Genomic DNA, 12,844 nt, shown 5'->3' with positions numbered 1-12,844 from the left:
CCACGTAACAGTGGCCAGTGTGAATGAAAGAAAATTGAGATTTCACTGCTATTTCCTATAAAGGGGAATTAAAGGGATAGTTCAGGATTTTTGACATGAATCTGTATGGCATCCCCGTCATCAGTGTTGTGCATCCACACCGACCCGAAAGCGCCCGGTGAGCCGAGATCGTGACCGGTTTTGGTGCTGAGGAAAGTAGTTCGGCAAGTTGTGTGGGGACTGTATACTAAAGCGTTTTTCTTCTCAAAGCAATATGTGTTCAAAAGAGTGATACATTTGCATCACAAAACCATCGTCGCCAAAAAAGTCAGCCCTCATAATCGCTTGGCACTATTTTCTCTCCGTACGTACCACTGCGCGCGGCCGCCAGGTGACAGCCGCGCACCGATCCATCACTTTCTTCAGTTGTTCGGCAGTGTTTACATGCGCAGACCGCCGCCACGCGAGAGAGCTAACGAGAGAGCTAGAGCCAGAAGTATACAAGCTTGTATAAGATACATATGAATATATCTAAAAAATGGTGCGAACTCTTGATTATCCAGGCTGTAACAACAAAAATCTGGCTGAATCTCCACGCACATTTCACTGTTTTCCTGTCACGGACTTTGCGCTGAGGAAACTTTGGCTTCTTGCCTTTGGCTTCAATGTGGAAACCAAACCAGGTAAGAACGAAGAAGTGCCGCTACGTTTACAAGAGAACAGGTTCAAGAATCAGCTGTAACTGTGTGCAGTAAATCACTCAGTGTCATATCACCAGTGAAGCTTCTACAAAACGTAACTTTATAAGTCGACTGTTATTACTATTGTAAATGTCGCGTACACTATTGGCAGCAGCTACGTGGACGTGTGAATGATTCTATGTTTCTGTTAGTAGGCCATACTTCAGTCACAGTGTAGGCTCTATGTTCGCTGTATACGAGTTTATAAATGACGTGATGGTGATTGTCTCTCACTCGGTCTCTCACGGCTCCAGCTTCAACTTGTACCACTTCTCTGTCTTTTCTCTCTCTCTCTGCCCGTTCTAACTCCATCTGGTGAAATTCAGCATCAGTATATTCGTTCACAAAGATCTCCCCTTGGGTTTGTGGTAAAGGCAAAGTCTTTATTGTCGGTGTCATAATCAGACATGTTGTCGCTAACATTCCGAGCAGTAAACAAAGTGAACCAGGCTTATATACTTATGGCTCTAGCTCTCTCGTTAGCTCTCTCGCATGGCGGCGGTCTGCGCATGTAAACACTGCCGAACAACTGAAGAAAGTGATGGATCGGTGCGCGGCTGTCACCTGGCGGCCGCGCGCAGTGGTACGTACGGAGAGAAAATAGCGCCAAGCGATTATGAGATCTGACCTTTTTTGGCGACAATGGTTTTGTGATGCAAATGTATCACTCTTTTGAACAAATATTGCTTTGAGAAGAAAAACGCTTTAGTATACAGTCCCCACACAACTTGCCGAACTACTTTCCTCAGCACCAAAACGGGCCAGTATCTCGGCTCACCGGACGCTTTCAGGGGGTAAGTCGGTGTGGATGCACAACACTGATGACGGGGATGCCATACAGATTCATGTCAAAAATCCTGAACTATCCCTTTAAGACCATTTTATTGGCTTCTCAAGCTCTAGTGGCAGATGTTTTTTGTGTCTTTTGCTGCCCTTGAGATGGATTACAGCAATCAAATGTAAGGTGAGCTCATTATTTGGATATTAGCTCTTAACACATTTTAAAGGGTATGTGTCTTTTATAGTTCTTATATTATTGTGAGATTTAGAAAACAGAGTTCCATTGTTTTTAGACTTATAAAGGTCTGATGCTGCACTTGCTTTACCTCGACAAAGACATTGCTAACAGCTCTGATCAAATCTGAATGAACATCCCCATTTGTCATTCACTTTACATACACTGTCTCATGCTCAAGGCCTTCTCTGCATCTCTGCATACTGTTTGACTTAATGCTGAAAATACAGAATATGTAACTCAAGCAACACGTTTCAGGTTCAGATCAATAGTCAACTTTGGATTTTCATTCACCTTGATCCCAATGCAGATTCAATGTGCACTGAGTTTGACCGGCCCAGAGGAGGCGTGTGGGGGCAGAACAACCAAACATTTTAATGAGAGATTTTTACATCTCACTGGAATTTTCTAAATGCTACGATAAATGACTAGAACAAGGTAGGAATCTGTAAAATCCTAGTGTCTGCAAATTAATGAAGGGACAACAAAATCAAATGCAGAGGAAAGAGAGTAGAACTGAGTTGTTAACAGATAGTGAATGTCCATAATCTTTAATGCAGTAATATGAAAAACAACTAAGATTTATTTATTTGTTTGATTAGGACAGTGCATGTTAATGGACAGACATGATACAACATGAGTGTAAACACACCGGATTATAACCAAAGGCTAATTTCCATCTGTTATCCCAAATGGCTGGGGTCACAAAATGGACCTCAGTGGTGTTACGATTCTATTTCGTGTTCTCACATGTCCCTCCGTGTGGGCATAAATAACCCTGTGACATCTGCTTCCCAAATTTTCTGCATTTTATAAGTCAACGAAACCAAAAGTGCCCCACACATAACACATGCACACACCACTAGTACTGAACCAGAGCAGTTGTGGAGTTTGTAATACTCCTTCTGGGATACAAATGAATCTCTTTCATTAAACTGGGAGTGGAAAACCATGAGGGACTTGCTGATGTTGATTTGGCACTGTGAGTTGTGACTCATCTGCCATTTTCATTAAAGCCACAAGAAAATAGTCCCCCACAATAATAACCCTGGCGGTGCCAAGATTTCATAGTGGAGAGCTTAATATTATGACTTGTTATGCTCTCATTAATTGGTATTGCTCCAGAGTTCGTGAGCTTGGAGTGCATGCCCTATGAATATCTCTTACACCAAAACATCGCTGACTGTTTTGGCAGAGAATTGCGTTGAAGTGCAATGACAGTTTTTTCTTCTCATTTTTTTTTTTTTTATGCTTTAGTGAGAACTGCTTCTAGAGTTCAAAGCCAAGAAATCCCAGCACATTGACTGAGATGTGGTACTGTTGTCAAGATGGCGTCAACAGTGAAGCCCACAGGACCAACGATCTGCCAAAAGCCTCCCCAGTAGTGGCTTAAAGACATATAAATTAGTCATTGTGACCCCAAAATGACAGCGTTTTTATTGTCTGGTATGTATTAATGTATGCTGTGTCCCAATACAGCGGCTCATATATTAACATTGACTGGTGACATCTATTAGCTGCATTACCACAAGGCGCTTAACAATAAAATAATAATGCAAAACACTGTGTGCCTAAATGATTCATATTATTGGATGATAATGTTGACATGGCCTATTTATACAAGTCGTTTTCCCTTGCATTCCATTATCATCAATGTACTTGTGTTTGTTAGTCTCTCTTTGTTAGAAAATGCAGGTTTAAATAGGATTCTTTCTACAGTGTTGGGTTTTGGATCATTTTTAGCGTATTTGTGATTTGTGTATTGAATTGTCCTTGCCCTTGAAAATACTGATTAACCTGGAGTAATATTTGTTTTGCAATATAAGCAATACATTTCTACTTTCATGAAGTTGCAATCTAAGAGGTTTTTCTTTTACCTTTTAATGATGTAGCTAGTTAATGCTAGTTGGACAAGGAACTTGTGTGATACCTGTTTCCAATGGCAACAGCCAAACTCTACACATACCACTGAAACTGTGAAATACCAACTGTAAAAATAAAGAAAATTTAACAGCTTACAGCAAACCTACACGGACTAAGGATCATCAAAACAATGTCTGAAGACATGCATCAAAATGTAAAAAAATCATTTATAGGTAGTACCCAGTATATTTCTGAAATCTGAAATAAAAAATAAGACATATGCACTTCATTTGTAAGGAATTATTTCAGGTTTGAAATTTGAAGATTCAATAAATTAACCACAGAAGCCTTTTTGTGTTACTTTTAATTAAGTGAATGTACTGTACATGCAGTTCCTCATAATATTGCCTTGCCTCACTTAGGTTAGGCTTCACATTGTGTTCAAAAGTTAAGTCAAAACAGCATAGAAGTCAGTTTTGTTGCATTTACCATTGGTGAGACTGGGTAATTAGTGACCGTCATTGCATAAAGCAATTCTTCATTAAAGGCATATCACTTTACATAAGTTTGTATTGTGTCACAGAGCCGTACAAAAGCCCTCTGCGGTCTATGAGAGCTGCAGTTATCTCCGAGCAGAGATGTTTGATAGTGGCTTTGATGATGCAACTATGTGGAGACATTACACACTAATGCACCACCAGCCTGGGAAAAATGAGTCCAGCTATAACGACCATAGACGAACTTTATACCCAAGTCAAACTACTTTTTAGGCAATGCACCAAGACAACTGATATTGATATATATGATATTTCACCTGCCAAGTATGGTATATATGGTTTACATATGGTACAACTTATAGTACAACTGTTATTACAATAGTTGTTTAACAGTTCTTGCTACAGCCACTTCTGGTGGAATAATATTACAACTACCTCCATTATGGCAGTTAAGACTTGTATCAATAGTCTAAGGGTGTGAATGTTTAAGCATACAGGATAAACTCTACTACCAGCACAACACGCAAGGATTAAACAACAAGGAGCAGTGTGTTACATAAATATTAAACAACTATGTGCCGTGTGTTATGCAGTTTTAACTCAGGACATGGAGTTTCTCCACAGAATGCATTAAAACAGCAGAATAATAATACATTACTATTCCTCCTATCACTAAAGTGCTGTTGCCATAACCACAAATGCTAATGTTTACAGTAGTACTGCTGCCAACACAAAACATACTGCTACATCACTCCTCATGACTTCTACTACCCATTTTATCAAAAAAAAAAAAAACAAACACTAGGCCAACAACCTAATTTTAAAATGCCTATAAAACAGTATAGTCTTAATGCATGACATTACATTCCATGACTGCTGAATGGTTTTGATTTGAGTGCTAATATGACCAAGACTCAGCACCAGCGATTTCTTTGACTAATCTAGCTCCACTCACATCTGTCTCATTAAAGAAAACCTTTATTGATTTCTTCATCTTTTGAAAATCATTGGCCCTCAGCTGGTTCGCGCCGCTCCAAGTTCCCACATAATTTAGACGAAGAGAAGACGGACTAAATTATTCAAGCCTCCAGAGAGCTGCATGTATCAGCCACTAAATCAGATTTTTCATTAGAAGAAATACATGACAGAAACAAGGCTACAATCAGATGGTAAACAAAACCTTACATTATGCCAAGCTAAGGTGGTACAGGTAAAGATGTTGTTCTTGTTTTTAAGTATTCCCAAGTCAAAAAGAGAAAAACATAATTAAAAATGCTTTGATGCACACTGACTGCAGCCCCATCTGAGACACTTGTATCGGGGAATAAGGCTTTTGTTTTTCATGCCACAATATAAAATAAAACTTAACTTGGTATTGTACAAGCACAAGTGAATAAAGTAAGGTTTTTCAAGGCTGACATCCATATCCCTGGAGACTCGATCAGACATGGATAGGAGACTAGATGTACATTTAAAGAACTGGTTTTGAGAGCCTTCCTTTTGGTCTGTATATGAGGCGTATAACATCGCTTCCTCCAGTCCCTTGTGTCTAGTGCAAGCTCATTGTGTATTGTTTGTTTTCAAAAGCTGTGCTATGTATGACATACCCAACAGGCAAGGTCTTCATGGAATAAAAAGAAAAACAACATAAAAAGACACAAACGTGGGAATTTAAAATGTATCATTATATGCCTTGATTACATACAGGGATGTCAGGTTTTTTAATCCACTAATTCTACAGTAAGTGCACCTTCTTGTCTCCATGGAGATGTTATTGCTCTGCCTGTAATGTTCCACTGTGCGGCATTAAACTATCTATCCTGCATTCATTCAATAACTTGTGTTTGATTATTTTAAAAAAAAATCTTTTATATCTTTTAAAACATGTTTTCTTATTGAGATCGTGGTTGCTTCTCCACAAAGAGAGACAGGTCAGGTCTATGGAGATAGATAAGTTTAATGACAAATTTAATGACATTCTGGGCAAAGCAGAAGAAAAGTTAAAAAGTGCACCTTTAAAGTTGTCAGGATTTGTGACTGTGAATTCAAATGTTTGTACTAGAGGTTGACCAACACAGGTTTTTTCATGAATGATACCAATTGTTTAGAATCCAGAGCAACCAATGGCCAATGAGCTGTGCTGATATGTCTGGGCCGATATGTAGGACCGATTTAGATTATTTTCACCTAACAGTGTAATTTTTATTTACAACAAACTCACCTGTAGCCCTTTTTACCACAAACCTTCAAGAGAGCAGTGCAGTCATGTTTTAAGCACGTCCCACTTTATCTGTATGCTTTTAACTGTATGTTTTAATAGTATTTGTACTACGATTTGTGATACTTGTTTATGTAAGTCAACCTTGAGTGTCCAGAAAAGCGCCTAATAAATAAAATGTATTATTGTTATTATTAAGCACCCATTTAAGTTTGGATGCAAATGGATTAAGTTATCCATTTGCATTTATTTGTTCAGATAAAGCTTTGTGTGTACTCTGTAGGCAACCAAAACAAAATATGGGTCTGTGCTGGAGATTTAAGGCTGATAGTCGGATAGCTAAAAAATGCAAATATTGGACAACTGATATACAGTATATCTCTAGGCTGTACAATAATGCTAAACTAATACAATTGCCAGTATTCCTTTTCTAATGAATACCTAGTCAAATAAATATAGATCCAACTTATTTTTCTCTTTTATGTCATTTCTCAGTATCCATCTTAGTAGCGTCCAAGCTGAAGATATAGTAATATAATACCAAATGGAAAAGACAGGAAATTGCCTATATTCGTCTTGCAGCATAACCTCGTTTACCCAGAAATTCCCTCCGCAAATTAGGTTTAGAACCCTTCCCTTGAAATTCTACTATTAGCCATCTTCCTGCAACAATTTATGTAAAATGAAAATGACTATCAAATACACCAATTCAGTATGCCGTTAGTGCTTTCTATTACCTGGTTGGTTGTTTGACAATCTAATTACACTAATAGATAGTTCAATATTTTTGTGCTCAACTCAAATTGATAGAATTTACATGAAAGAATACACTCCGAACTATACAAAAACGATAGCTGTGCAGGTACTTCTAAAAGCATTATGAAGACCAAACAAGCACTTTGTCACAGTTTAATTCAACACAAAAACTTTGCTAGCATTTTCTGCACAACATGGAAGACACCAGGGGATCGCTAAACACAATCCACAGCACAATTAATTAGGACAAATGGTGATGTTTGGGTCGCCCAGTCCTCAGCATGCAAGTGTTTACTTATGTGCCATTATCTCCTGAAATCAATTACAGTGTCATATAAATGGGTTACGGGCTCTCTACAGCTGTGCAGGCAATGTAATACAATGACATAAAAGCGGCAGCACACCGAGTCCATGCAAATCACCAAGGCTAAGCTGCACCAGTCAGCACTATGTCATACGGTATGTTAGAAGACCTCATAGATCAGCTCCTATAGCATTTCCCTGCCTGTAATTTGATAATGCTATATATGGAATATAGTTGGTTGTTAGTGTTAAACAGAGTACACAACTTGTAAATAACAGATTATGTTGTAAAGTTTGTGGGATTTTTATTTATTTTATTTTTTTTACTTTTTTAACTGATTGCAAACCTGAAATTAAATCTTAATTTGTGTAACTTTGTCTCCATGATGCCACCAGGCCAAGTTATAGGTCAGATCTGTGGAGAGGCAAGACACCCTCTAGTACAAATGTATGTTTTTTCCGATGTACTGAGCAATAAAAACATCGAATTGAATAGATATTGGATGTATAATGCCATACTGTGGAACATTCCTGGCAACTCTAACTCAGTTGGTGTAGTGCACTTTTAATGCGGAAAAAAAGCGTGCATGTGAATTAGGGCTGGGTATCATTAGGAAGATGCCAATACAATACATACCTCAATACACAGACCATGATACGATACATATCTCAATACAGTGTGATACGATATATTTCAACTTGATTCGATACGGTTCAATAAAAAATAATGGCTAAATCATGGCTGTGACAGTAAAAGTCTTTGTTAAACCACTTTTTGCTCAAAGTTAATATGAAACACACATATTTTAATAATCAAAACAGTGAAAATGTCAAATGTGTCGAAAAAATTTGTTTTTTTCTTCTGAACAAGCAACGTAACAAAAATGTTTATACAATATACCAAAAAATAGACTTAGCGAATAGACTTAGCGATATAAAGTATATCGATACAGCAGTCCCCGATATCGATACTGTATCACCACTTTAAACAATACAATATATTGATATTTTGATATTTTTGCACACCCCTAGTGCATACTAGAATAAAGATCTAGTATCTGTTCATCGGCTACCAATGTGCTGCTATAGGAATTCATTAGATATCTTAAAAAACATTTTACCTGTAGCTTTAAATGCAGTTAACTTCCTTGACAATCGTGTACTTGGTGTGATTCTATTGTGTGGCTAAAGGTAAATGTGAAGCCACCATTAGGGGCTAAGTATTGCTTTTTAGAGAGAAAGCCATCTCCTGCACAGAGTAGAATGGCCAGCCCATTTAGCCACCGTCTCAGTAGCTCTCCATTTAGTTCTCTGAGACACTGATGAAGGTCGAGCTTAAATGGCTGGGTGTCTGTGTAGCCGCCAAAGACTTCAGCTTAGCCACAGATCCGGAGAAAGAGGCGCACACAAAAGATTTAGCCCACAAAAGCTGCTGGCCTAGATAGACACAGCACAATGGGGCAGTGCATCATTTAAAAGCACATCTTCTTTATGCAACGACAAGTCCAAATTGACACAGAGCCAAATGAAGTGTTCTCATATTTTATGCATGACTCTGTGTGATGGAGTCAAATCGATATAAAATGTAGCAAAAGTACACTTAATACATTTTCAGTTTCCAGAATTCATTTTTACAAGCAAAGGTAGGGTATCTAGGCAGAATTGGTCAAATAAATATGGAAATCACTGTACACTATAAGAGTTTGGGGATTAGAATAGAAAAAAATCTTAAATCAAATAAAATTTTAAAGGATTATGCACTATTTAACAGTTCTGGTGTGTGGTCTGTCACCTGCTTGGCTCCATGTTCCACATTATGTCATTATATAGATTTCTCTAGCTTTAATTTATTCAGTTAATTTTTTATTTTGTTAGGAGAATATTGAAAAACGTCCATTCTTTTTGTAAGTGGGATCGCCCCTTCACAGTTCTGACCTGTGGGACACCTGTTTGTCTCCATGCAGGTCGCAGACAGGACACCCCACCAGAAAAGTTACTTAGTGCCTCTTTAAATGTTGCTTAAGTGTATTGAAAAAATAACAATTATTTTGAGCAAGACTCAATCAAAACATCTTGTGAACTAGAACTGACTGCAATGTTGTTATTACATGTTTAAAGGATTAGTCCAGGAGTGATCCACCTATTGCTTTTCTCTTTGAAAAACATTTTCATTTCCACTTAACCGACAGCCCATAAAGCACCTTAGCTCTCCCAAGTATGTCAAATCCTCAGAACCGGTGTCGTGAAGTCGTCCCTTTTTGAACATACGCGCTTTCAAGTGAAATTAATCAATCTCTTTATCACTTGGGCAGTGTCATTACCCGACCACAGAGTGAGAAATGAAAGTGCTAATCGCGCAGCAAGACGGGCTTTTGTATGAGAAGGCTCCAGTTTTCTGTCCTCAAGCTGCTCTGGAAATGCATTTCAATTGAATTTGTGAGGCAAGTCAAGGATGAATCATGAGATTACCTCAAATTCCCCAAATACGAGACTGGCGTATGACATTGGGTTTCTGTTCAGACGTCTTCTGAATATTCACAGTTCAAAATGGCCATGGGAATATACAATGACAGGGTGGAAAAGTAACATTCAAGCAAAACTTAGTTGTAGTAAGTCACAGTATATCACAAGTCACTGCACTTTATGTGCTGGTTCAAAGCCTGAATGAATGCATGCTTTAGGTAGGGTATCTGGCATAAAATGTTGTACAAATCAAAAATGCAATACACAGCACACTATAAACCATTATGTTTGCTATGGTGAAAAGGACAATTCAAGCAAATGGAATGTTTTTCAGTATTTCAATGCATGATGCCAGCTTTTACCAAAAATTTACCAAAAAATATCAAAAGGATTATCTATTAAAAAAAACATACATTAATTTAACATAACATAAGTAGTATATCTGCTAGTGATTGATTACTGAATGGACTTCCCTCCCCCCTTCTTATTTAACTACTGACCTTCATTATAATTTTGTAATTATATTTCTAGAAGCCCATAATGTGGCAGACTACAGTCCAAAACATGAGATCTTATTAAAGGTGCAGGGTAACAGCCCACATCATTACAGCAGCATCCAAACCCAAGATGTCCATCACACAGAGACATTATTCCACTATCTTCTCAGGCATTCACAATCACAGCAACACATTTATGACCGTGACGACCAGTAAGACTCCTACACAATGGGACCCAGTGTAAATGAATATACTGTAATGTCCTCAGTAATGAATAGTAGTAATGACTTTTTGAATGTGTAATTTGGGTGTGCAAAGCTGAATAAGTCTTGGGCTCCAGAGATGTGCGATAGGCTTGTCTACGGAGGATCACCATAGTGCACTAGTTTTAAATACATACAAGTAATTGGAGGTAGTTAGATAGAAATAGTAGAAATAATAGTAGAAATAATAGAAAACAAATTTAAATTTTTCATTTTGAGAAGAGTCACATTAATATCTTTAGTCTGTTAGTGATGTAACTAATCTTTTCCTTCTTAAAATTTAATACATACAAACATTTTTATCTGTAAGGTTACAAGCTTATCTATAACCAACATTAACTCACATTTCTACAGAAAGTAATTTCACACCTTATTTGCATAGCACTAATTAAACTGCACCACACTTCAGAATGCATGCAGAAAATCTAAGTTGAATTGCCAATGAATGTTAGACAAGACCAGTTGTAAATAGTAAAAAAGGCGAGACGCTGAGCTGTGGGGAGAATTTGAAGTTACCTGCTTTCCATGAAAAGTGGTGCTCCCGGGGAAGCACCATGTCTGCTTGGATGGGGATGGAAAATAGGGCCAAGAGGAGCAGGAAGCCCAGAGAGATCCCGGCCCGCTGCGTCCAAGCATTGACCCCGAAGTCATCTCTCAGACTCATGCTCCAGTCCATGGCTTCCTCTCTTACTCCTGTGGGAAGAAATCACAATTCCTCAGCATAAAATATGGTCTAAGTCATGGACAAAAGCAGCCAGAGAAAGCATTATACAACAAGAAAAATGTGTCCAGGACTTCTAAGGCTGGTGCAGAGCACAAAAGATCCCCTATAGTAAATCATATACGCTTTAAGTATACAGCAAAGTCTGCTGGAGGTCTACTGGCTCCTTCTGGTGGTAGTCACAAGTCGTTTGCAGTTCAGTTTTGCAGTCTTATTTCTTAAAGGTGCACTATGCAATTTTTCAGGTGGAAGGTCCACCACCTATTTATCTCTATGGAGCTGTCATTGGCTTTCCTGGAATGTTTCAAAATAATGCTAATAAATGTGTCCATCTCCATGGAGACAAATAGGTGACATCACCAGGCCATATGCAGATCTGCGGAGAGGTGGCTGGCGCACAGTAAATGTGTATGTTTTGTTTGGGTTTTTTTCAGTAAGGAACTCCTGGTTTGATAAATGTAAAATGTATGAATTTAATGCCATGGTGATAAAAAGTTACATATTGTACCTTTTTTAAAATCAAATTCTAAAGAGGGATTATATTTCTCAAATTTTAGAATTGGTTCTACTCCTGGTTATAAACCAGGTTAGTCTTGGCTCATGATGACAGTAGTGCCTATTTTGCTATTCATTTTAATTACAGTTTGCTGCAGAGCACACTTCAAAAGCCTAATTCCGTATCTGATCTGTGTAGACCTTCTCTATATGACACATCTGTCACATATGTCACATCCGCTATCACCTTGCAGAGTGCAGTCTATGGTCTCATACCTTTTTTAGTCACGTTTTACTTTTTAATTTGGCTGATCAGTGCGATAGCCACTTCTCCTCCCACACATACCAAAAATAATTACTCAGAGGCTTGAGCTCCTCACTATCCCAGGGTAGAACTGCAGTCAAAGCTATGGGAAGAGCTGTAAGCTGCAAGTAATACAGGGAATTAGTACCTTTTTACAACTGGCTCATTTATTCCTTCTGCAGCTACTATGATTCATGTCCTATGAGTGCAGAGGGATTAGTCCTTGAATCGCTAGGCCTCTAATTGTGTTTCACCAATAGCAAAATGAATGACTGCTGAATTGAATCAGTAACACTTGACGCGTGTAGAGAACTCCGTGTTCATGATCGCGATGGCCCATTTTCTGTTTGGCTGAACACTGCCTCTTTTGCTGTTTTGAGATTTGATATTATTATTGGCTCATCAATGTGTGTAGAGTTCCCTCAAGTTTGGATGTAATCAGGGAAGAATTGGAAATGCACCAAATATTTTCGCTTCATCAGAGAATTCACAGTACGTGCTTGGGGTTTGGTGGAGTAGAATGATAATAATGGAATTTAAATGTCATGAACTGAGACGCTCATTACATGGGTCTTTTTAATCAGGCAGTGACATTTTAGGAGGAGGTAGGGTAAACGTTTATGTACGATCAGATGTACAAAAGGCTTAATATACCTTTATCTAGTGCTTTACTATATATTTGCCCATTGCTGCTATGCTCTGACAAAACACAGCAAATAATGTTTTGCAA

General features: G+C 38.2%; 1 protein-coding gene across 1 annotated transcript in view; it reads right to left on the bottom strand.

Annotated features, from left to right (window-relative positions):
• thsd7ba (thrombospondin, type I, domain containing 7Ba) overlaps positions 1 to 12,844 on the bottom strand; it is a 327,257-nt gene that overhangs the window by 170,140 nt on the left and 144,273 nt on the right. Inside the window, exon 4 of the mRNA XM_020920389.2 lies at positions 11,111 to 11,287. Coding sequence (XP_020776048.2) covers positions 11,111 to 11,270 — 160 coding nt within the window. The 5' untranslated portion in view covers positions 11,271 to 11,287. The remainder of the gene's footprint in view (positions 1 to 11,110; positions 11,288 to 12,844) is intronic.

Source organism: Boleophthalmus pectinirostris, unplaced genomic scaffold (genome assembly GCF_026225935.1).
Source record: "Boleophthalmus pectinirostris isolate CB_2022bp ecotype Guang Dong unplaced genomic scaffold, ASM2622593v1 HiC_scaffold_1, whole genome shotgun sequence".
Lineage (NCBI taxonomy): Eukaryota > Metazoa > Chordata > Actinopteri > Gobiiformes > Gobiidae > Boleophthalmus > Boleophthalmus pectinirostris.
Note: the sequence above shows the minus strand (reverse complement) of the source record. Positions and strands in the feature narration are given on the sequence as shown.